The sequence below is a fragment of the Lepisma saccharinum genome, chromosome 21, assembly GCF_977018435.1.
Source record: "Lepisma saccharinum chromosome 21, izLepSacc3.1, whole genome shotgun sequence".
Taxonomy (NCBI): Eukaryota; Metazoa; Arthropoda; class Insecta; order Zygentoma; family Lepismatidae; genus Lepisma; species Lepisma saccharinum.
Window position 1 is genome coordinate 11,812,206 of NC_139249.1, and position 26,388 is coordinate 11,838,593.

General features: G+C 41.8%; 1 protein-coding gene across 2 annotated transcripts in view; it reads left to right on the forward strand.

Annotated features, from left to right (window-relative positions):
* The window catches only part of Kdm3 (Lysine demethylase 3), a 444,114-nt gene that overhangs the window by 85,567 nt on the left and 332,159 nt on the right, over positions 1 to 26,388 (forward strand). For both annotated transcript variants that reach the window (XM_083142382.1, XM_083142384.1), the window contains exons 2-3: positions 14,910 to 15,077; positions 15,734 to 15,847. In XM_083142382.1, coding sequence (XP_082998508.1) covers positions 14,910 to 15,077; positions 15,734 to 15,847 — 282 coding nt within the window. The remainder of the gene's footprint in view (positions 1 to 14,909; positions 15,078 to 15,733; positions 15,848 to 26,388) is intronic.

Below are 26,388 nucleotides of genomic sequence, written 5' to 3' on the forward strand. Positions count from 1 at the left end.
TCTAGTTCCTGTATTTTGCACTAATTTCTTTTCGATCGAATGCAGTTTTTACTTTCGTTACTCTGTTCGGATGTTAACATTTCTGTTATTTAGAATAAAAATAGCAAGCTTTTTCTTTTCTTTTTTGTAACTTGAAATGAAGGGTACCAATTTCCAGGGGGGAGAGAGAGTCGACCCTCTCTCCTGACAACCATAATTTGGTGACGAACGTCGTAACCGAACAGAGGAAAATTCAAAGTTAAAGAATGAATACAGTAAAACCTCGTTAATCCAGACTAATGGGGGGAATAAGTTGACCGGTTTAACTAAAGTCCGGATTAATTTAAATATCCTAAAAGAACAGTAGAAAGTGCATTAAAACTCCGTTTATAGCAACAAAACACGTTTATTATGGTGTATTTAAAGGCCTAAATACACTATACGGTACAGTACAAAGTCTGCGGGAAACAGAATTTCATCAGCGGTTGACTGCCTTTTCTTTGGGAAGTTCTCTTGTTGACTTCTAGCCACATTTAAAACCTTGCATTCTGTTTTTTTCGCCTGATCTTGGTGTCTTCATTTAATTGTACATTGTGTTTTTATTAACAAATGAAATAAATTATGTTTTCCTTTGTTTATTGACGTTTCCGAATGGAAATTATTGTGGACAATTTGTCTACTGTTACTTATGCCGTTGAGTGTACAGGCATGAAATAAATTACAAATAATTCACACAGCAGAACTTTTAGTCCCAGAACCTAACGATTGTCAATTGTCAGTTTGCAGATTGGCACTATAGTGGAACTACAAGCAAAAAAACCTGCGCATACCCGCTACTACTGTGCACCATACTCCCGCTTGGAGGGGAGGGGGAGAGTGGACCATGCTTCCTTATGGCCCGAGCTTAACGGAAGAAGGGAAAGCTGCGCGGAGACTTTTCGTCCAAGGTTATTTTTCCTTGTGGTCGCTCTATAGTGAATGATTTACATACATGTTAGGCACAGGCCCGTAGCTAGAATTGATCTCTGGGGGGGGGGGGGGGCTCACGGGTTATCAGGGGGGTTTGTAAACGAATTCCATTTTTAAAAAAATAGCAGTATTAAATGAGTTAAATTATGTGTAAGGGAGGGGTCATTACGTTGCATAAAATTGATAAGATCACACAAATAGTACATTTTTCTACACCTTTTAAAATATCTCTTGAAGTGTTAATTGACTGGTACTGAAATCTCCCTTACACACTCCATATTGCTTTATATGATACAGATATTTATATCGCACAAAAAGATGCACAATATTCAATCACAGTGCCTACAGTACATTCTACCCCCGATCGAAATAAGGAAACTCCCCTTCGTTCCCAAAACTTGGGAGCTGTTAACCTTTGATGCAGACGCGAAGGAAATTTGCATGATGACATCAAAGTCACAGATTTCTGTCTAAATGGAGGCTCCAACAGGGACAGTGAAGGTACTGATAAAGAAGCTCCCGCATGAAAGAACTTACTAAGTCTAGATAATCTTCTAAATACTTGCAGCTACTTAGACTTCAGCTCATAAACAAGATGAGCGAATGTAATAGTAACGAATGTTCTTGTTCTGTGGATTTATCCTTAAAGTTGTGAGGTATATAAATTTTCACTCTTCACTGCAAACAAATTATACAAAATAGTTTTACCTAATGTCAAGGAGGGCTGAGCCCCCCCTGGCCTCTGCCTGGCTACGGGCCTGGTTAAGCATAGTACTGAAATACTTCCTAATTCAAAAAAACACTGTATTAAATCATCGTGTAAGAACCAGAGGGACGTTGTATTCTTAGGAATATGTCTGACTTAAAAAAGAGTCGGTAAATTAAGCCCCTATCACACTGAACTAACTTTCTAGGTAGCAAACATGGCCGCCTGGCTGACTGCTTGACTGGTTTGGAGGAATAGGACATGTTCTAATTGCTACTTGCTTTCCTTGACTGGATTCTGTGGAACAGCCAATCAGAGCAGTTTCGCCATGCGAAGATAATCTGTGAGTGTGCAAAGGAGCGTTTTTGTCTGTGGTTTCCGAGTGTTACTGCAGCAATGTATAACGTATACAGCATGAAAGGCGCTTTGAGTTATACCATCTATGCCGAGTGCACGGTGTTTACATTTGAAACAACTAAAATATGCTTCCATGCGTGTACAGTAAACGTTGTAAAGTATGTATTTAAGCAGCGCCATTGTTTTGTACCTAATAACGTTTTATACGAAACGTTATTCCTCTCGATTGAATAGTTATCGGCTTTTATAAATGTGAAGTGATACATTGTTTACTTCTCACGCGGCCGCCATTACAACTTCCCCCGTATGGGAACAAAAGTCTATCGACAAGTACGCTGATAAGTATCGTGTGAGGCGAAAACTAGCAAATTGATATCAAGTACAGCGCCAACTAGGGCATACCTACTGGATATCCAGTTCCGTGTGATGCTGGCTTTAGAAATACGTGACTCCACCGTCCTGCTAAGAATTAGAAGTGGAGGGTATGTCGATCTGTCTCCAAACAGAGATCTTCAGAGGGGTTTAGTTAACCAAAACTAACAACATAAGTAAATATAAAACGTTGAAACGTCTTCTTATTTTTCTAATGCGTTTATCGGAATCTTATTGTCCACAGAGAATCTGTCTGGCGCCCCTTGCCCTTCTCGAAAATAAAATGCCAGGCACCGGGTAAACAATTTGAAGCACGATCGTACTTACAGTGTAGCCAAACACTTTGTATGCAAGTTTGTGTTGTTACAGCTGTGACCTTGAAGGGTCTCCGTCAAGTGAGGCGACTTCCCCCTTGCGCCGTGACCTTGAAACTTCATCCGCTTGATTTCAACTTGCAGCTGCCGCGAAGTGCGATGTTGTAAGATGGCAGAAAAGTTATGGAACGAAGGATGTGTCTGCTTCCTTTTCTTGCAATATTCTGGAGTATGTTTGGAGGAGCCTTGGGGTTAGTTGGGGGATGATGCTTTGCGAAAATTCTGCTAAATGGCGGATATCCCCTCCCCCTCTTTTCTTTCCCCTAAATAACTGGTGACCGACCCTCTCTAACTGGATATTTTGATAAACTCAGAGCAGAGTTCACGTACAGAGTGACGCATTTGTGTTCATTCCATGCAGAGTATCTCAACATCCATTCCCATCACCGGGATTAATCTGAAGATGTAGAAATTGACATTGCCGCACAATGTAAAAAACCTGCTCTACTTGTGAAACTAGTTCTTGGGTTCTATTTCTCCAAAGGATATACTTGTGTGTCCTATGTTCGCAAGTTTACACCGGCCTCCGTGGCGGAGTGGTTAGCATAGCGCGCCGAGGTTCGAATCCCAGCGTGGATGTTCTTCCTGGGCGTCCCCTCGTCAATTTCACCGTATCATCACTCATTCGTATCGTCCCGATTAGCCAAGGGTGACAGAGAAGCGACGCTAAATAACACAAATCAAGTTTATATTAAATTTAATGATTGTGCAACGCATATTAATCAGGCCCGTAGCTAGGATTGATCTCCAGGGAGGGCTTTGTAAACCAAGTCCATTTTTCCAAAGTTTAACATTATTAAATGAAGGCAAATTGTGTGTGTGTGTTGGGTGGGGGATCATTAAGTTACATACATTTTAGAAATATACAAATACTACATTTTTCTATATCTTTTTAAAATATCACTTGAAGTGTTAATTGAATGCTACTGAAATCGTCCCTTACTACTCACTCCATACTACTTTTGATAATACAGATACGTATTTATATCATGCAAGAAAAAAATGGACAATATTCAATCATAGTACCTACAGTACATTCCACCTCCGGCTGAAGTAATGAAACAGGGAGCTGTTAACCTTTGGCGCAGATGCGGAGGGAATTTTCATGATGACGTCAAAGTCACAGATTTCTGTATAAACAGGAGAACAGAGGTAGCGATGGTACAGATACAGAAGCTCCCCTATGAAAGAACTTTCTAAAGTCTACAGAATACTTGCCGCTGCTGTTCATGCTCTGTGAATTTATTCTTCACACCAAAGTTGTGAGCGAACAATATCTGCTGTCTACATTTTCACTCTTCACTGCAAAGAAATTGTACAAAATAGTTTTACCTAATGTCAAGAGGAATCACGGCAGTTCGGGGGGGGGGGGGTTCAGCCCCCCTGGCCCCTGCCTGGCTGCAGTAAACATGTCAAAGCTGTAGAAGAAAGTAGCACGGATGACGTCCAACAAATAGTGGTGGAAGGTAATAGCCTTTTCTCGACCCACACAACTGTCAACTCGCTTCCACACAGTACACCATGGGCTGCATCGTTGCAGACTAGAGTTGACGAGCTGTATCTTTGCGGGTGGCCTTGGCTATTCCGCGCAGAGTGAGAGAGAGAGAGAGATACGTTTATGTAGTTGCCACCTACTCGCCCTTTGGGTGGTCGACAGCAAGGACAGAACGTAAGGATAATGACGCGCAGCCGGTAGCTCCTCCCCCTTGCTACTGCGCAGCCGGTATTGGGCAGGGTTCATCCGCAAAGATACAGCTCGTCAACTTTCTAACGATCAACGAGGCTTTGGCGTCTGGACTCTCAGCCAGTATAATCTTCTGTGGGATTTGTGTTGGGGAGAGAGGGGTATGCTGTCCTTGTGTGTGTGATTATCCTATTATCAATTTCATCTTATCACCATTCATCCTCGTCTTCGCGATTAGCCAAAGGTGGCAGAAAAGCGAAGCAAACATATATTCCTATAAACGTATTTAGTGGTAGTTAAACGTGGCCAAATGTTTTTAACAAGCGAGGCGAGGTTTGAACAAATAGGTTTATATTCCGTGACTTGTTTGTTCATACGAAATGTGATAAAATGGTGTAAGCGTAACAAATGTTTGTTTTTCAAGGAAGTGTCAAATGGGCCATTTGAAGCGACACACACACAAAAGGTCTTGGGACGTTTGGTTCACGCAAGTGCGTGTATTTCGATTTTACAATCTGCCACGATGAATGAAAATAAAGCAGTTACGTTCGGATATTTGTAGTTATTCTCGGATGTAACGCAATTCCAGTGTTATTTGATAGTGGGTACTGGAGCGTGCATTTCATAATTCAGATTTTTATTTGGTTGCCATCTCACCACATAAAGCTCCAATGGCATTTTGCTCTATTGGATATAGACGCCTCCAACGCCCCACCAATCAGGTAGCCAAAAACATTCCCCAAAACTCACTATTCGGAGAAAACATATGGGGGGGTACAATAGACGTTTAGTTAGGACTAAAGGGTACGATGAGAACAAAGTTTCAGAACCACTGCTGAAGAATGTGCCGATTTGAATTTACTCAGACTGCGTTTTAACTTCCCAATGATTAGTCATTCATGTCGGGAGGATATGACAGCGTTTTTGCAAGTGTTTTTAGCTTTTTGAAAAGTGCCGCCCTTTTACATTGTTTCTGGGGAACTTTTTGGATTAGGCCTACCCTTGTCTTATGTAATGTATTGTGTTCGTCCTGTACAGAAGATATTTCTTCGTATATTTAATAATCCTCCCCCCTCTGTTCTCCTCTTCTTTCTCTTTCCTACTTTCCTTAGGGGTGTGAGTGGCAGGGGTGACCCCCAGATACCCCCTTCTCTCTCTCTCTCTCTATCTCTTCAGGGTGGGGTGAGAAGGGGGTGAAAGAGAGAGGCTCTCTCTCTCCCTCTTGGCGCACCCAGGGGAGAGGCCATGGGGGCGAGAGAGAGAGGGAGGAGGATTTTCTTTCTTTCAAGAAAGAGAGAAAGAAGGGAGAAGGGTCTTTTCTCTCTCTCTCTCTCTCTCTCTCTTTCTTTCCTCTCTCTCTCCCTTCCCTCTCTCTTCTTTCCTTCTTTCTCTCTTCTTTTCTCAGAAAGAAGGAAGGAAAGGTCCCCTCAAAAAAGAGAGAGAGGAGGGGAGGGAGATATATAGGGGGAGAAATAGAGAGGAGGGGAGGGAGATGTATAGGGGGAGAAAGAGAGAGGAGGGGAGGAAGATATATAGGGGGAGAAAGATAGAAAGGAGGGGAGGGAGATATATAGGGGAGAAAGAGCGAGAGGAGGGGAGGGAGATGTATAGGGGGAGAAAGATAGAAAGGAGGGGAGGGAGATATATAGGGGAGAAAGAGCGAGAGGAGGGGAGGAAGATGTATAGGGGGAGAAAGATAGAAAGGATGGGAGGGAGATAGCTATATAGGGGGAGAAAGATAGAAAGGAGGGGAGGGAGATATATAGGGGAGAAAGAGAGATAGGAGGGGAGGGAGATATATAGGGGGAGAAAGAGAATCTTTAAGAGTACAAAATGGTCATATGCCAAAGAACACAAAACATATGCACATAACATCACACATTCTTATCTTCGCGATTAGCCAAAAGCGAAGTAAAATACACCAAATCGATTATATAAAGGAAAGTATGCTTCAGATCTCAACCCGAATTTGAGTGAATAAATCGCCAGTTTTTCTCCTAGCATGTTGATCACCGGTGTGTAGCAACCATTGGTTGGTTGATTGGGTTTATTTTGCTTCGCTTTTCTTCCACTTTTGGTTAATCGCGAAGATGGGAATGAGCGGTGAACTGACGAAGGACACTCGCGAGAACACCCATGCCCAGGCCGCGATTCTAACCCGGGACTCCTGTCGTCGTAGCGATGTACTAACCACTCCGCAACTGAGGCCGGAAGCAGCGCTTGGAATGATCACAATGGCACGCTGACGTCAGAATGCAACAGCTGGTCTTTGAACTCGGAAGAATGAGGTGTAGGCGGTATCGGAAGTTGAAAATGCTCCAGAAACCTTCGAGGGAAGGTCAGACATGGCAGATGTCTTCCACGGGAAGATATTTGAAATTGTACTTCCTCAGAGGATTTCTCCACCATCCTTTGACATTGGTGGAAAAACTTCATGGTACACACAGAGAACTAAATGCATCAAATCAATTGATGCAAAATAATGCATCAATTGATACACTAAAGTGTGTTTTGTAGCTTTTTGAAAGAATCAGATTTACATTTGATGCATTTTTGTATGTCGTGAAAGAAACACCAAAGTGCATCATTTGATTCAAGTGAGGATTCCTTTCAGTCGACATGAGCTTTAATGCATGCACCAGCATGCATCTTTTTTTGATGATGCACTTTAAACGTTTTGTCTAAGCTACATACAGTCTGTAGCTCAGACCAGACTCTTAAGTGCATCATCCAAAAAGATGCAGGAAGGTGCATCTCGACTGAAAGAAATCCTCACTTGAATCAAATGATGATGCACTTTGGTGCTTGTTTTACGACGTACAAAAATGCACCAAAATGCATCAAATGTGAATCTGATTCTTTGAAGAAACTACAAAACACACTTTAGTGCATCAATCAATATGATGATGCATTTAGTTCTCTGTGTGTATTTACGAACCTGTGTTAATATAGTAGATTGTTAGCCGACGATGTAAGTATTAGACAAAACATAGTAAACAGCGGGGTACAGTGGGATCCATGAGTATTACCCTGCAAATTGTCCATCACCATGTTCGTGCACTTTATTTGACCCAATGAGAGCTTCAAGAATTAAAAGAAAACTCAAAACAAGCTGTTGACTACTTCTGCACCAGCATACATAAAACTTCATTGCTTAAGAACACATAGGGTGTAAGAGAAAAATTAATGAAAATAGTCATGGACAATTTGCACGGTAATACTCATGGATCCCACTGTACAAGGTTAAAATGAAGCTCCAAATACCTGAAGTCGCCATAATTGTTGGAGAAATAACACTGTTCTGTCGACTGAAACCAAGAACTATAATGCTATATACGGTTCAGCAGCATTTTGGTATTTTAACATAGATGTGGAATTTTTCAACATTTTTTTTTACTGGTTGTCCACTCATTTCGCTGGTAGCAAAAGGGCACAATGCCGATGCACTTAACTTAGGGCCTATTTGGGGCGGATCCATCAAAAAATTATGGAAACATTAATAATCTTAAAATAGAACCACCTGTAATAGATAAAAATAATAAGTGGGATCCATGAGTGTTACCGTGCAAATTGTCCATAACTGTTTTAATTAACTTTCCACTTACATCCTATGGGTTTTTAAGCGATGGATTTTTGTGTATGCTAGTGCAGAAGTTGTCAACAGCTTGTTTTAGTTTTCTTTTAATTCTTGAAGCTCATATTGGGTCAAATAAACTGCACGAACGTGGTGATGGACAGTTTGCACGGTAATACTCATGGATCCCACTGTACAGGCTCGAAAAGTTTTTTTCCATTCCATAAAAATATCGTCCAGAAGTATTTGCTAAATTACTGTTTCGTTTGCGAAATCACGAATAACCCTACAGTCCCAGGAGGTTAACGAAAGTGGGTGTAAATTTTAATAAACCTGAACATTTTAGAGAGCCCAGTGCTCCTTCCCCTTTGACCCCGCCAAGTTGCGCCTATGCTAGATCACAATTCCAGTGATATCACAGTGGTTGCAGCCACACGTACAAACGGTGGATCCCAATTGACGTACAGTTTTGTTTGCTGTTTTCTGCTAACGATTTTATCTCACCAATGTTGTTCTCGAACACACCGCGATTTCCTAAAAACGAAGAGACAGTGCAATAGATAGCACTTTTCATGACACTGCACTGTGGGGTGCCAAGGTTTTGACAGAAAGCTCACAACTATAATCAAGCCGTCACACAGACACAATACCCTGCACTTGGTGTTTATACTGATGATTCCGTATTGGCACAAAATAAATTCTTCCCGAATTAACACTGTTCACAACACTGTAGGTGTCACTAATGTTTGTGATACGGTCGTAACACCGTTTTGCGTCCAGACATGCGACTGAAGTCACGGAGCGTCTCTTTGTGCACGCTGCTTCGTAAGAAATCCAATGAACTTTCCCCGTCTTGGACAGCAAGCATGGCCTCTCGGGGAAACATGGCTGTCGTTTCCATGACAACGCCATGTGGGCGGAGCAAGATTGCGGTTCGGAAATCTCCGAGCAGCCAATGGAGTGGAACTCGTGTTGCCAAGTGGGCGGGACGCAAGTGGAAGCCATGTTTGCTTGCGTCACTGTCGCACGACGTGATCAATCGAGCAAAAAATATCTGGCGCTTGCTTGTGGCGCTATCTCTCGGCGTGATTTCGAACTACCACGGCCCTGGATGCAGGAACTGAAGTGTGTTTGCATGTCTGACGTGTTTTCTGATAACGTGTTTGGTAAACAAGCGTAGCACGTGTTTCAGGATGGGCATTTAAAAAGCCATTATTACATGCAACAGCATCAGTAGCGTTTGCTATTTACTAGTTATCTTACGGCGATTTTTTCATCGCAACTATAAGAATAATAATCATGAAGAAATACGAATATATCCTTTCGCGTTCTTTTCCCCGTATCTCCAGCTGCTTTTTTTCTTTCTTTCTAGAGTTTTAGTTTTAATTCTACTTTATGCACAGATAGGCTAATAGAGACTGGACCTACAGTTTAAAGCGGGACCCGAACCAGAATCCGATGGATGCCCGTTCTTTCAGTCTGTAATTGCGTAAAGGTGTGGACTAGGAGTCCCGAGTTCGAATCCCGGTTTGGGTATGGATATTCTCCCTTTCATCTTATTCTCTCGTCTTCGCGATTAGTCAAAGTGGCAGAATAGCGAAGTAAAATCAACCAAATCAATCAAGCAGGACGTTTTTGCAGGTAAAAATTCTCATGAAACATTTTCGTGTAATATTAGTGGGACTTCCCAGTGGCGTAGTGGCAAAGTCGTTGCCTTGTAATCAAGGGGTCCCGAGTTCAATATTCGGTGAACCGCCATGGTGGTTTGGATCCCACTTAAACTGTAGGCTCAGTCCCAAATAGTCTTTTTCTGAATGAAGTGGACTTACATTACTCAACACAAACCCAAAATATAGGTGTATTGTACTTCACATTTTTGCCACTTTTTGGCTAATCGCGACTATGCGGATCAGAGATTATGTAAAATTTGATTAACAGACACCTGGCGTCGTAGCTTGCTGTGCTAACCACCCCGCCTAAAATATATTGGCGTTATTGCATCTTTTTGATAATGTAATTATGGCACTCGAATACAATTATAACAGGAATAGCCACAGTTGAGCATTGGGTAGAAATAAGTTTCAATATTGTCCAAAAGGTGCGCTAGTGTTGAAAAGAGAGATTGTAGCTCATGAATTTTTCCTCATATTCCAAGTGTATGCGAAAGTAAGTCGATAATCGAGCCTGTGTACGTGTGGGGGGAGTTTTCTTGCGAGTAAAGGCCATCATAATCAACCTTTTGGCATTTTAACCATTGCTCGGCCAATGGGTCACATGTGACCCATAGAAAATGTAGGCGTAGTCGACCGATGGGTCACTGGTGACCCATCGTGCTGATTAAAAAGCTCATGTGCTCTTAGCACCTTCATACTTGTATGTGAGGTTGTAAACGCTGACAGATGTTCAGATAAAACTTTGAAATGTCATGTGGAAGAAAACCCCCCACCGAAGCCCCCCCCCCGACTCCAAAGTTACGTATGGAAGCTGGCGCGAATTTTAAATTTGTACACTTATTTGACAAAAAATGTTACAACTCGTAGACTATTTGACCAATCCACTTCGGGTAACTTTTTGTGTTGCAGCTAAAACATCAGGGCAGCAACCGTGCAGGAATCAAAACGCCAATGGCAATAAGAGGGGTTGGGTGGGCCACGGCCCCCAACTTTCAATGAAAAAATCATAAAAATGGGGAGTTTGCCTCTCTTTCCCCGCTATTTTGGGAAGGAGAGGTAAAATTTAGCCTTATTTTTCAAAGAAAGGTCCATTCTCAACCGAATAAAAGTCATTTCATGTTCCTGGGTGCATTACATTATAGAATATGTGAAAAATTCCCCATTTTTATGATTTCTTTCATTGAAAGTTGGGGGCCGCGGCCTACTTAACCCCTCTTATTGGCTTTGGCGTTTTGATTCCTGCACGGTTGCATGCCCTGATGTTCTAGCTGCAAAACAAAAGTTACCCGAAGCAGATTGCTCAAATAGTCTCCGAGCAATAACGTTTTTCTGAAATAAGTGTAAAATTTAAAAATCGCTCGCAAAGGCGGCGGCCAGAGAGAGTTTACTTTCGAAAACCCGCTCGGCGGTCTAAAGGTTAAAACTAGCCTTTAAGCAATGATTTTTGATTCATGTTTTAGATTCAAATCCAACGGTAGGCAATGCAGACTGATACCGTAACTTTCCTTATTCATCCGAGAAGAATGCTGGGATGATACCTTTAGCAATGTCCTAGCCAGTACATTCTTCTTCCATGTTCTTTTTCCCCAGTTCTACTCTGGGGTGTACTGGGTGATCCTTCCACGTAGTACACCCTGGACTGCAGACTAACGAGGCTCTTGCGACTGGCCCCATGGCCAGTATAATTGTCCTGTGTTTTGTCCTTATTTGTGCTGAGCGCTCTTTTTAGCCTCAGCTTTTAACCAAGGTAAGGAAATTTTTAGTTTTCAGACACGCTTTTATTTTTGTTACGATAAGGGGCTGGACCCCGTATAGTGTGACGGGTGCAAAATAGCCTAAGTGCTGACGCATCCTAAATTCAAATTCATTTCTACTCTGTCCTACTTGTCACGGTCAACCAACTCGTAGTCACTTTGTGTTATTTAAATCAACAGGGCCTCTCGTACAGCATCATCATTCCGGTTACACTTTAAACTGTAGGCCGAGTCCCTTTTAGACTATATTTAGCCCTTCGTGTGGATACAAAGCAAACTTTACTTTCTAAAATAATCAACCAACGCTCTGAAAGCTGTCTTAACAAGTGTTGCTAGCTTTTGGAATCATTTTTGTCTTGTTCTTTTGTTGTCAACCTCTGAAGGAGAAAAAAAGTGGCAAGTCTTACTTAGCAGATTCCGTATGAGTCACTTCTGTTCCGTTTCATGACTCACTACTTGTGAGGCTTTCTCTACCTTGAAGAATCTGCACGCTTCATCTGTTAGTCCCTTGAGTGGTAAAACATATCGTGACCAATAGTATTCTTATTGTAATTTAAGACACACGATGCCCTTATACACACAAGCGAGGATGTGCGAGGGTTGATCAGGAAGTGGTACGATGTCTGCGCACATCCAACCGTCAGCATTTTCACTTCGGTCGGCTTGTGTTAAATGGTCGACTTTCTATCTTTCCATGGGTGTTCTTTGTCTCTCTGGATCACTTTCGTGTAATACATTCCAGTAGAGTTACAAAGTACTTTTTTTACGTGGATTTTTTTGTACTTATTTTCTACCATATCAAAAGAATGAACTTGTAGTCTTTACAGTCATAGTCCGTTCCTTTTCCGGATGGAAACACTTAGTACCATCTTGCGGCGATTTGACGAAACGTTTGTGTATTTCGCCCAACACACCGTACCAAGGAGAAGCAGGGCATGAAGATGGAACTAGGTGACCTTGAACACAAACTTGGGAGTTTTGACAGAGAAATAACAGCCATGAAAGTGATCGATTGAAAAATAACTTTTGCAAACATTGAAGGCAAAGGACATTTTTATCATGTTCCGCAACACTCCACCCTTACCGGGCCGCTTCTGGCAGGAAAAACCCAAATAAACAACTAAATAGGCTCGTTAGTCCTGGGTTCCCATCCCGTTCCTCACCAGAGCGTTCGGAACCAAAGAATCAATCACAGGCAAGAACTTACTGAATTAATGTTGCAGGGTGATTGCTGAAAACTCGCAGAAATGGGCTTTATACATTTATTTACAATTCAACAAAACAAAGCTCGGATTCTTCCAATAATTCTCTAATTTACATTATTTGCATTCCTCTAACTTGAGCCCCACGGCAGAACTGCCAAGTGGAAGCTAAGCATCGGCAGAACTGCCAAGTGGAAGCTAAGCATCGGCAGAACTGCCAAGTGGAAGCTAAGCATCGGCAGAACTGCCAAGTGGAAACTAAGCATCGGCAGAACTGCCAAGTGGAAACTAAGCATCGGCAGAACTGCCAAGTGGAAGCTAAGCATCGGCAGAACTGCCAAGTGGAAGCTAAGCATCGGCAGAACTGCCAAGTGGAAGCTAAGCATCGGCAGAACTGCCAAGTGGAAGCTAAGCATCGGCAGAACTGCCAAGTGGAAGCTAAGCATCGGCAGAACTGCCTAGTGGAAGCTAAGCATCGGCAGAACTGCCTAGTGGAAGCTAAGCATCGGCAGAACTGCCAAGTGGAAGCTAAGCATCGGCAGAACTGCCAAGTGGAAGCTAAGCATCGGCAGAACTGCCAAGTGGAAGCTAAGCATCGGCAGAACTGCCAAGTGGAAGCTAAGCATCGGCAGAACTGCCAAGTGGAAGCTAAGCATCGGCAGAACTGCCAAGTGGAAGCTAAGCATCGGCAGAACTGCCAAGTGGAAGCTAAGCATCGGCAGAACTGCCAAGTGGAAGCTAAGCATCGGCAGAACTGCCAAGTGGAAGCTAAGCATCGGCAGAACTGCCAAGAGGAAGCTAAGCATCGGCAGAACTGCCAAGTGGAAGCTAAGCATCGGCAGAACTGCCAAGTGGAAGCTAAGCATCGGCAGAACTGCCAAGTGGAAGCTAAGCATCGGCAGAACTGCCAAGTGGAAGCTAAGCATCGGCAGAACTGCCTAGTGGAAGCTAAGCATCGGCAGAACTGCCTAGTGGAAGCTAAGCATCGGCAGAACTGCCAAGTGGAAGCTAAGCATCGGCAGAACTGCCAAGTGGAAGCTAAGCATCGGCAGAACTGCCTCGGGATGCTCTTTCTCGTGGGAGGCCGGCCACTGGAGACCGAACATCACTCTCCCTTCTGCTATCCGGTTCATAAACACACGGTCATGTCCTCTGCCAGAGGCCATATTTATACTTCCTCCCGCATCGCATGGGGGAGGGCTGAAAGTTCAAATCTTATTGGCTCTTTTAAACTACACAGAACCATGGAAGAAACCCAAGCATACAGAATCATACACAAACACAAAAAAGAAACAAAAGAAACAAATACTGTTTGTAACAATCAAGATATGACTAATGAGTTTGCAAAGGCAGAGAAAGTCCAGCTTTCACCCTCATATAGCTACTAACTAAAGATCGTTTTGATTGGTTGATTGATTTGCTTTAATTTACTTCGCTTTTCTCCCACTTTTGACTAATCGCGGAGATGAGAACGAGTGATGTGATGAAATTGATGAAAGGACACTCACAATGAACAGCCATGCCCAGGCCGGGATTCGAACCCGGGACACCTGGAGTCGCAGCTCGATGTGCTAACCACTCCGCCACGGAGGCCGGCAAAGAAGATAATTTTGATGGAAGACCATAAGGATTTTTAACTTTCTTAATTTTCCTGGTGCTGCTCTTCCAAGGATAAAAACGGCAGTCCGGTTGCCAACTTATAAAAATTCAGGTTGCCAACTCTTAAGAATTCAGGTTGCCAACTCCTAAGAATTCAGGTTGCCAAATCCTAAGAATTCAGGTTGCCAAATCCTAAGAATACAGGTTGCCAAATCCTAAGAATACAGGTTGCCAACTCCTAAGAATTCAGGTTGCCAACTTCAGAATCGCCATTATCTTCTTTTTCAAATCATCTTAATATACACAGTTTCTAAGAGATTTCTCTTCAGTATTTTACTTTGTAGGCTTCAGGCTTTGCAGATAGCCTAGCAAGCCTGAAATATACGGTCCTGCTCATCGTCACGATAGCCAAAGGTGACAGAGGAAACAAAAATACAGGATGGTATCTTACATTCTGATCCTATTTTTATTCATGACTCCTTTCCTTCTATTCCAATCCTTACTTATTTGCACTGTCGTACCTGTTGGCGTTTCCCATGTAAAATGATGCAGTAACATAACCTCAAGTATTTTCATAATGCGATTGATTCATAAATAATTATTGAGCATGTGATGAATGTTCCTAATGATCTTTATTAATGTTTTACTTGTTGGTTCTCTTTGCAGGTGCTAGTTGAATATGACGATGTGGAGTGGCATCGGCGGGAGTGGATCAGCATTTATAAAGACCGTCTCTTTTATCTGTTTCTTGTTGAAGACACGCTCGTATGGACGAACCGCGAAGATCCGTTCACTGCCGACAGAGGGAAATCCAAAGTTCTTTGGCCCGCCTTAGTAAGTACACTGTGTCAATAACAATACACATCTTGATGCTGTGTTACATAAGGTTCGTGGGCGTCGCAAGAAATATTTCGTGCAGGCGTCCCGTCATGTATTAAAATTAAAAGAACTAGTAAATAATAGGTGTTATTTTATCCGTGAGGGGACTGTTCCACTCGACACAAGAGATGAGTGAATATCCTGGCACAACTTTATTATTTCGACTTTTCATAAAGTCATAAGCTATGGTTTAAATTTAAAAATTTTGAAGTCGAATTCAAGATGGCGGCCGTCATCGTCATGCACCCTATAACAGTTCCCCCGCACTCCTATTACAAACCTACAGTGTTAGTTTTGCGGAACAGTGTCTCATTCAACTTTTATTCGGATGTGTCCATACTTTTGGACCATCCTGTATTATGAACTTATTTAGTGAGAAAATTTTAGAAGTATTTGCAACATTGATAATTTTTTTTTTTTTTCAAAAAGTTGTTGGTAAAAATTGAACATGTAGGAATGGTCGATAGAAATAATACTATTATATTTATGTACTCAGAGTTATGATGTGTTAATATTTTTGTTAACTAAATGGTAATATGGGACTAGGCAAGGGTTCAGCAATGTCATTGCAATCCTCGTTATATCTCTAACCACCTCTTTCCTATTTACAGTCATTCACACCGCTGGTGGATACCTTGGACATGGAAACTGAACTACGGCCTGTTGAGTTTCTCGTGGACAGGGAATTAGTGTTCCGTGATTTCACCCAGTGCCAGCCATTCCAGGTGAGTAAGTTAGACCAGTAAGTCAACACAGTCTGTTTTAGATAACAATCCATGTAGTTGACGGGACAGAGGGTGATTCCGCAATTGTTTGTTCAGCTTGTTGTCTAGTTGTTTCTTTACCATGGCGACTGGATCAAAGTCTGACAGACAATTTTCGTTTGGTGATGGGAATGGTCATCGTAGCTCGTTTTGTTACCAGAGTAACAGCCTCGGCGAAATTGAGTAAGGAAGAGGGGTTGATTTGTCCCTTCCTCCACCCACACGAAATTTCTAATACTAACCATTAGTTGGTTAGAATAAGGGTAAATGGCGATTGCCTCTTCGTCGAATTCTAAAAAGTGGAACGAAACCTTCATCACATATTGAAGGCTTGTCACATAGTCCATGTCGTCTACAAAAGGTGACTTCGTCTCCTTGTCTAAAAGAAGCAATCGCCTTATTCGTGACGCCTTCAAAATATGATTTCGTCCTTCTTGATGTCTACAAAATTGATTTTCTGCTCTTTGGAGTCTGAAAAACTGATTTACGTCTCTTTGATGTCAACAAAGGCTGATTACGTCTCCTTGTCGTCTGCAAAATCTCATTTTGTTCTCCCTGATGTCAACAAAAGCTCAATTCCTCCTACTTGACGCCTACGAAAGCTTATATCCTCCTCGTTGGCGTCTACGAAAGCTGGTTTCCTCCTCCTGGATGTCAACAAAAACTGCTTTCATCCTTATTGATTTCAACAAATCTGGTTTCCTCCTCCTTGATGTCAACAAAAGCTGGTTTCATCCTCTTTGGCGTCTGCAAAAGCTAATCTCCTTTTTCCTTAACGTCTCTAAAAGCTTATTTCCTCCTCCTTGGTGTCTACAAAAGCTGTTTCCTCCTCTTTCAAGTCAACAAAAGCTGATTTCATCCTCATTGATGTCAAAAACATCTGGTTTCATCCTTCTTGATTTCTACAAAAGCTGGTTTCCTCCTCCTTGATGTCAACAAAACCTTGTTTCCTCCTCCTTGATGTCAACAAAAGCTGGTTTCCTCCTCCTTGATGTCAACAAAAGCTGGTTTCCTCCTCCTTGATGTCAATAAAACCTGGTTTCATCCTCCTTAATGTCAACAAAAGCAGGTTTCCTCCTCCTTGATTTCAACAAAAGCTAGTTTCCTCCTCCTTTATTTCAACAAAACCTTGTTTCCTCCTCCTTGATGTCAACAAAAGCTGGTTTCCTCCTCCTTGATGTCAATAAAACCTGGTTTCCTCCTCCTTTATTTCAACAAAACCTTGTTTCCTCCTCCTTGATGTCAACAAAAGCTGGTTTCCTCCTCCTTGATGTCAACAAAAGCTGGTTTCCTCCTCCTTGATGTCAATAAAATCTGGTTTCCTCCTCCTTGATGTCAATAAAATCTGGTTTCCTCCTCCTTGATGTCAATAAAAGCTGGTTTCATCATTCTTGGATTTCAACAAAAGCTGATTTCCTCCTCCTTGATGTCAACAAAACCTTGTTTCCTCCTCCTTGATGTCAATAAAAGCTGGTTTCGTCCTTCTTGGATTTCAACAAAAGCTGGTTTCCTCGTCCTTGATGTCAACAAAAGCTGGTTTCCTCGTCCTTGATGTCAACAAAACCTTGTTTCCTCCTCCTTGATGTCAACAAAACCTGGTTTCCTCCTCCTTGATGTCAATAAAAGCTGGTTTCTTCATTCTTGGATTTCGACAAAAGCTGGTTTCCTCCTCCTTGATGTCAATAAAAGCTGGTTTCCTCCTCCTTGATGTCAACAAAAGCTGGTTTCCTCCTCCTTGATGTCAATAAAACCTGGTTTCCTCCTCCTTTATTTCAACAAAACCTTGTTTCCTCCTCCTTGATGTCAACAAAAGCTGGTTTCCTCCTCCTTGATGTCAACAAAAGCTGCTTTCCTCCTCCTTGATGTCAAAAAAGCTGGTTTCCTCCTCCTTGATGTCAATAAAATCTGGTTTCCTCCTCCTTGATGTCAATAAAAGCTGGTTTCATCATTCTTGGATTTCAACAAAAGCTGGTTTCCTCGTCCTTGATGTCAACAACAGCTGGTTTCCTCGTCCTTGATGTCAACAAAGCCTTGTTTCCTCCTCCTTGATGTCAATAAAAGCTGGTTTCCTCCTACTTGATGTCAACAAAAGCTGGTTTCCTCCTCCTTGATGTCAATAAAAGCTGGTTTCATCATTCTTGGATTTCGACAAAAGTAGGTTTCTTCCTCCTTGATTTCAACAAAAGCTGGTTTCCTCCTCCTTTATTTTAACAAAACCTTGTTTCCTCCTCCTTGATGTCAAAAAAAGCTGGTTTCCTCCTCCTTGATGTCAATAAAATCTGGTTTCCTCCTCCTTGATGTCAATAAAAGCTGGTTTCCTCATTCTTGGATTTCAACAAAAGCTGGTTTCCTCCTTCTTGATGTCAACAAAACCTTGTTTCCTCCTCCTTGATGTCAATAAAAGCTGGTTTCGTCCTTCTTGGATTTCAACAAAAGCTGGTTTCCTCGTCCTTGATGTCAACAAAAGCTGGTTTCATCCTCTTTGGCGTCTGCAAAAGCTAATCTCCTTTTTCCTTAACGTCTCTAAAAGCTTATTTCCTCCTCCTTGGTGTCTACAAAAGCTGTTTCCTCCTCTTTCAAGTCAACAAAAGCTGATTTCATCCTCATTGATGTCAAAAACATCTGGTTTCATCCTTCTTGATTTCTACAAAAGCTGGTTTCCTCCTCCTTGATGTCAACAAAACCTTGTTTCCTCCTCCTTGATGTCAACAAAAGCTGGTTTCCTCCTCCTTGATGTCAACAAAAGCTGGTTTCCTCCTCCTTGATGTCAATAAAACCTGGTTTCATCCTCCTTAATGTCAACAAAAGCTGGTTTCCTCCTCCTTGATTTCAACAAAAGCTGGTTTCCTCCTCCTTTATTTCAACAAAACCTTGTTTCCTCCTCCTTGATGTCAACAAAAGCTGGTTTCCTCCTCCTTGATGTCAATAAAACCTGGTTTCCTCCTCCTTTATTTCAACAAAACCTTGTTTCCTCCTCCTTGATGTCAACAAAAGCTGGTTTCCTCCTCCTTGATGTCAACAAAAGCTGGTTTCCTCCTCCTTGATGTCAAAAAAAGCTGGTTTCCTCCTCCTTGATGTCAATAAAATCTGGTTTGCTCCTCCTTGATGTCAATAAAAGCTGGTTTCATCATTCTTGGATTTCAACAAAAGCTGATTTCCTCCTCCTTGATGTCAACAAAACCTTGTTTCCTCCTCCTTGATGTCAATAAAAGCTGGTTTCGTCCTTCTTGGATTTCAACAAAAGCTGGTTTCCTCGTCCTTGATGTCAACAAAAGCTGGTTTCCTCGTCCTTGATGTCAACAAAACCTTGTTTCCTCCTCCTTGATGTCAACAAAACCTGGTTTCCTCCTCCTTGATGTCAATAAAAGCTGGTTTCTTCATTCTTGGATTTCGACAAAAGCTGGTTTCCTCCTCCTTGATGTCAATAAAAGCTGGTTTCCTCCTCCTTGATGTCAACAAAAGCTGGTTTCCTCCTCCTTGATGTCAATAAAACCTGGTTTCCTCCTCCTTTATTTCAACAAAACCTTGTTTCCTCCTCCTTGATGTCAACAAAAGCTGGTTTCCTCCTCCTTGATGTCAACAAAAGCTGCTTTCCTCCTCCTTGATGTCAAAAAAAGCTGGTTTCCTCCTCCTTGATGTCAATAAAATCTGGTTTCCTCCTCCTTGATGTCAATAAAAGCTGGTTTCATCATTCTTGGATTTCAACAAAAGCTGGTTTCCTCGTCCTTGATGTCAACAACAGCTGGTTTCCTCGTCCTTGATGTCAACAAAGCCTTGTTTCCTCCTCCTTGATGTCAATAAAAGCTGGTTTCCTCCTACTTGATGTCAACAAAAGCTGGTTTCCTCCTCCTTGATGTCAATAAAAGCTGGTTTCATCATTCTTGGATTTCGACAAAAGCAGGTTTCTTCCTCCTAGATTTCAACAAAAGCTGGTTTCCTCCTCCTTTATTTTAACAAAACCTTGTTTCCTCCTCCTTGATGTCAAAAAAAGCTGGTTTCCTCCTCCTTGATGTCAATAAAATCTGGTTTCCTCCTCCTTGATGTCAATAAAAGCTGGTTTCATCATTCTTGGATTTCAACAAAAGCTGGTTTCCTCCTTCTTGATGTCAACAAAACCTTGTTTCCTCCTCCTTGATGTCAATAAAAGCTGGTTTCGTCCTTCTTGGATTTCAACAAAAGCTGGTTTCCTCGTCCTTGATGTCAACAAAAGCTGGTTTCCTCGTCCTTGATTTCAACAAAACCTGGTTTCCTCCTCCTTTATTTCAACAAGACCTTGTTTCCTCCTCCTTGATGTCAACAAAAGCTGGTTTCCTCCTTGATATCAATAAAAGCTGGTTTCCTCCTCCTTGATGTCAATAAAAGCTGGTTTCCTCCTCCTTGATGTCAACAAAAGCTGGTTTCCTCCTCCTTGATGTCAATAAAAGCTGGTTTCCTCCTCCTTGATGTCAACAAAACCTGGTTTCCTCCTCCTTGATGTCAATAAAAGCTGGTTTCGTCCTTCTTGGATTTCAACAAAAGCTGGTTTCCTCCTCCTTGATGTCAACAAAAGCTGGTTTCCTCGTCCTTGATGTCAACAAAACCTTGTTTCCTCATCCTTGATGTCAACAAAACCTGGTTTCCTCCTCCTTGATGTCAATAAAAGCTGGTTTCTTCATTCTTGGATTTCGACAAAAGCAGGTTTCTTCCTCCTTGATTTCAACAAAAGCTGGTTTCCTCCTCCTTTATTTCAACAAAACCTTGTTTCCTCCTCCTTCATGTCAACAAAAGCTGGTTTCCTCCTCCTTGATGTCAATAAAAGCTGGTTTCCTCCTCCTTGATGTCAACAAAAGCTGGTTTCCTCCTCCTTGATGTCAATAAAACCTTGTTTCCTCCTCCTTTATTTCAACAAAACCTTGTTTCCTCCTCCTTGATGTCAACAAAAGCTGGTTTCCTCCTCCTTGATGTCAACAAAAGCTGCTTTCCTCCTCCTTGATGTCAAAAAAAGCTGGTTTCCTCCTCCTTGATGTCAATAAAATCTGGTTTCCTCCTCCTTGATGTCAATAAAAGCTGGTTTCATCATTCTTGGATTTCAACAAAAGCTGGTTTCCTCGTCCTTGATGTCAACAACAGCTGGTTTCCTCGTCCTTGATGTCAACAAAGCCTTGTTTCCTCCTCCTTGATGTCAATAAAAGCTGGTTTCCTCCTACTTGATGTCAACAAAAGCTGGTTTCCTCCTCCTTGATGTCAATAAAAGCTGGTTTCATCATTCTTGGATTTCGACAAAAGCAGGTTTCTTCCTCCTTGATTTCAACAAAAGCTGGTTTCCTCCTCCTTTATTTTAACAAAACCTTGTTTCCTCCTCCTTGATGTCAAAAAAAGCTGGTTTCCTCCTCCTTGATGTCAATAAAATCTGGTTTCCTCGTCCTTGATGTCAACAAAAGCTGGTTTCCTCGTCCTTGATGTCAACAAAACCTTGTTTCCTCCTCCTTGATGTCAACAAAACCTGGTTTCCTCCTCCTTGATGTCAATAAAAGCTGGTTTCTTCATTCTTGGATTTCGACAAAAGCAGGTTTCTTCCTCCTTGATTTCAACAAAAGCTGGTTTCCTCCTCCTTTATTTCAACAAAACCTTGTTTCCTCCTCCTTCATGTCAACAAAAGCTGGTTTCCTCCTCCTTGATGTCAATAAAAGCTGGTTTCCTCCTCCTTGATGTCAACAAAAGCTGGTTTCCTCCTCCTTGATGTCAATAAAACCTGGTTTCCTCCTCCTTTATTTCAACAAAACCTTGTTTCCTCCTCCTAGATGTCAACAAAAGCTGGTTTCCTCCTCCTTGATGTCAACAAAAGCTGCTTTCCTCCTCCTTGATGTCAAAAAAAGCTGGTTTCCTCCTCCTTGATGTCAATAAAATCTGGTTTCCTCCTCCTTGATGTCAATAAAAGCTGGTTTCATCATTCTTGGATTTCAACAAAAGCTGGTTTCCTCGTCCTTGATGTCAACAACAGCTGGTTTCCTCGTCCTTGATGTCAACAAAGCCTTGTTTCCTCCTCCTTGATGTCAATAAAAGCTGGTTTCCTCCTACTTGATGTCAACAAAAGCTGGTTTCCTCCTCCTTGATGTCAATAAAAGCTGGTTTCATCATTCTTGGATTTCGACAAAAGCAGGTTTCTTCCTCCTTGATTTCAACAAAAGCTGGTTTCCTCCTCCTTTATTTTAACAAAACCTTGTTTCCTCCTCCTTGATGTCAAAAAAAGCTGGTTTCCTCCTCCTTGATGTCAATAAAATCTGGTTTCCTCCTCCTTGGTGTCAATAAAAGCTGGTTTCATCATTCTTGGATTTCAACAAAAGCTGGTTTCCTCCTTCTTGATGTCAACAAAACCTTGTTTCCTCCTCCTTGATGTCAATAAAAGCTGGTTTCGTCCTTCTTGGATTTCAACAAAAGCTGGTTTCCTCGTCCTTGATGTCAACAAAAGCTGGTTTCCTCGTCCTTGATTTCAACAAAACCTGGTTTCCTCCTCCTTTATTTCAACAAGACCTTGTTTCCTCCTCCTTGATGTCAACAAAAGCTGGTTTCCTCCTTGATATCAATAAAAGCTGGTTTCCTCCTCCTTGATGTCAATAAAAGCTGGTTTCCTCCTCCTTGATGTCAACAAAAGCTGGTTTCCTCCTCCTTGATGTCAATAAAAGCTGGTTTCCTCCTCCTTGATGTCAATAAAAGCTGGTTTCCTCCTCCTTGATGTCAACAAAAGCTGGTTTCATCGTTCTTGGATTTGAACAAAAGCTGGTTTCCTCCTCCTTGATGTCAACAAAACCTTGTTTCCTCCTCCTTGATGTCAACAAAAGCTGGTTTCCTCCTCCTTGATGTCAATAAAAGCTGGTTTCCTCCTCCTTGATGTCAATAAGAGCTGGTTTCCTGCTCCTTGATGTCAACAAAACCTTGTTTCCTCCTCCTTGATGTCACCAAAATCTGCTATCCTCCTCCTTGATGTCAATAAAAGCTGGTTTCCTCCTCCTTGATGTCAATAAAAGCTGGTTTCCTCCTCCTTGATGTCAATAAAAGCTGGTTTCATCCTTCTTGGATTTCAACAAAAGCTGGTTTCCTCCTCCTCCTTGATGTCAACAAAACCTTGTTTCCTCCTCCTTGATGTCAACAAAGCTGTTTTCCTCCTTGATGTAAACAAAAGCTGGTTTCCTCCTCCTTGATGTCAATAAAAGCTGGTTTCATCCTTCTTGGATTTCAACAAAAGCAGGTTTCCTCCTCCTTGATTTCAACAAAAGCTGGTTTCCTCCTCCTTGATTTCAACAAAACCTGGTTTCCTCCTCCTTTATTTCAACAAGACCTTGTTTACTCCTCCTTGATGTCAACAAAAGCTGGATTCCTCCTCCTTGATGTCAATAAAATCTGGTTTCCTCCTCCTTGATGTCAATAAAAGCTGGGTTCCTCCTCCTTGATGTCAACAAAAGCTGGTTTCCTCCTCCTTGATGTCAATAAAAGCTGGTTTCATCCTTCTTGGATTTCAACAAAAGCTGGTTTCCTCCTCCTTGATGTCAACAAAAGCTGGTTTCCTCCTCCTTGATGTCAATAAAAGCTTGTTTCATCCTTCTTGGATTTCAACAAAAGCTGGTTTCCTCCTCCTTGATGTCAACAAAACCTTGTTTCCTCCTCCTTGATGTGAACAAAAGCTGGTTTCCTGCTCCTTGATGTCAATAAAACCTGGTTTCATCCTCCTTAATGTCAACAAAAGCAGGTTTCCTCCTCCTTGATTTCAACAAAAGCTGGTTTCCTCCTCCTTTATTTCAACAAAACCTTGTTTCCGCCTCCTTGTTGTCAACAAAAGCTGGTTTCCTCCTCCTTGATGTCAATAAAACCTGGTTTCCTCCTCCTTTATTTCAACAAAACCTTGTTTCCTCCTCCTTGATGTCAACAAAAGCTGGTTTCCTCCTCCTTGATGTCAATAAAAGCTGGTTTCATCCTTCTTGGATATCAACAAAAGCTGATTTCCTCCTCCTTGATGTCAACAAGACCTTGTTTCCTCCTCCTTGATGTCAACAAAGCTGTTTTCCTCCTTGATGTAAACAAAACCTGGTTTCCTTCTCCTTTATTTCAACAAAACCTGGTTTCCTTCTCCTTTATTTCAACAAAACCTTGTTTCCTCCTCCGTGATTTCAGCAAAACCTTGTTTCCTCCTCCTTTATTTCAACAAAACCTAGTTTCCTCCTCCTTTATTTCAACAAAACCTGGTTTCCTCCTCCTTGATGTCAACAAAGCTGTTTTCCTCCTTGATGTAAACAAAACCTGGTTTCCTTCTCTTTGATTTCAACAAAACCTTGTTTCCCCCTCCTTGATTTCTACAAAAGCTTGTTTCCTCCTCCTTGATTTCAACTAAACTTGGTTTCCTCCTTGATTTCAACAAAACCTGGTTTCCTACTCCTTGATTTCAACAAAACCTTGTTTCCTCCTCCTTGATTTCAACCAAAGCTGATTACCTCCTCCTTGGCGTCTACAAAAGTTGGTTTCATCATCCGATATGTCAACAAGAGCTGATTTCCTTCTACTTGGCGTCTACAAAAGTTGGTTTCATCATCCGATATGTCAACAAGAGCTGATTTCCTTCTACTTGGCGTCTACAAAAGTTGGTTTCATCATCCGATATGTCAACAAGAGCTGATTTCCTTCTACTTGGCGTCTACAAAGCTCGTTTTCTCCTCCTTGATGTCAACAAAGGCTGGTTTCCTCTTCCGTGATGTGAACAAAACCTGGTTTCATCCTACTTGATGTCCCCAAAAGCTGGTTTAATCATCCTTGATATCAACAAAGGCTGATTTCCTCCTTTTTCTCATCTACAAAAGCTCGTTTCCTCTTCCTTGTTGTTACAAAGAGCTGGTTTCCTCCTCCTTGATGTCAACAAGAGCTGGTTTCCTCCTCCTTGATGTCAATAAAAGCTGGTTTCATCCTTCTTGGATATCAACAAAAGCTGATTTCCTCCTCCTTGATGTCAACAAAGCTGTTTTCCTCCTTGATGTAAACAAAACCTGGTTTCCTTCTCCTTTATTTCAACAAAACCTGGTTTCCTTCTCCTTTATTTCAACAAAACCTTGTTTCCTCCTCCGTGATTTCAGCAAAACCTTGTTTCTTCCTCCTTTATTTCAACAAAACCTAGTTTCCTCTTATTTCAACAAAACCTGGTTTCCTCCTCCTTGATGTCAACAAAGCTGTTTTCCTCCTTGATGTAAACAAAACCTGGTTTCCTTCTCCTTGATTTCAACAAAACCTTGTTTACCCCTCCTTGATTTCTACAAAAGCTTGTTTCCTCCTCCTTGATTTCAACTAAACCTGGTTTCCTCCTTGATTTCAACAAAACCTGGTTTCCTACTCCTTGATTTCAACAAAACCTTGTTTCCTCGTCCTTGATTTCAACCAAAGCTGATTACCTCCTCCTTGGCGTCTACAAAAGTTGGTTTCATCATCCGATATGTCAACAAGAGCTGATTTCCTTCTACTTGGCGTCTACAAAAGTTGGTTTCATCATCCGATATGTCAACAAGAGCTGATTTCCTTCTACTTGGCGTCTACAAAAGTTGGTTTCATCATCCGATATGTCAACAAGAGCTGATTTCCTTCTACTTGGCGTCTACAAAGCTCGTTTCCTCCTCCTTGATGTCAACAAAGGCTGGTTTCCTCTTCCGTGATGTGAACAAAACCTGGTTTCATCCTACTTGATGTCCCCAAAAGCTGGTTTAATCATCCTTGATATCAACAAAGGCTGATTTCCTCCTTTTTCTCATCTACAAAAGCTCGTTTCCTCTTCCTTGTTGTTCCAAAGAGCTGGTTTCCTCCTCCTTGATGTCAACAAGAGCTGGTTTCATCCTTTTTGATTTCAACAAATCCTGGTTTCCTCTACCGTGATGTCTACAAACCCTGGTTTCCTCCTCCTTGATTTCAACAAATCCTGGTTTCCTCCACCTTGATTTCAACAAAAGCTGATTTCATACTTTTTCATGTCAACAAGAGCTGGGTTCGTCGTCATTGATGACAACAAATGTTGGTTCCATTCTCCTTAAGGTCAACAAAAGCTGGTTTCATCCTCCTTGATTTAAACAAAAGCTAGTTTCTTCCTCCTTGATGTCAACAAAAGCAGATTTCCTCCTCCTTGATTTAAACAAAAGCTAGTTTCTTCCTCCTTGATGTCAACAAAAGCTGGTTTCATCCTCCTTGATTTAAACAAAAGCTAGTTTCTTCCTCCTTGATGTCAACAAAAGCTGGTTTCATCCTCCTTGATTTAAACAAAAGCTAGTTTCTTCCTCCTTGATGTCAACAAAAGCTGGTTTCATCCTCCTTGATTTAAACAAAAGCTAGTTTCTTCCTCCTTGATGTCAACAAAAGCTGATTTCCTCCTCCTTGATTTAAACAAAAGCTAGTTTCTTCCTCCTTGATGTCAACAAAAGCTGGTTTCCTCCTCCTTGATTTAAACAAAAGCTAGTTTCTTCCTCCTTGATGTCAACAAAAGCTGGTTTCCTCCTCCTTGA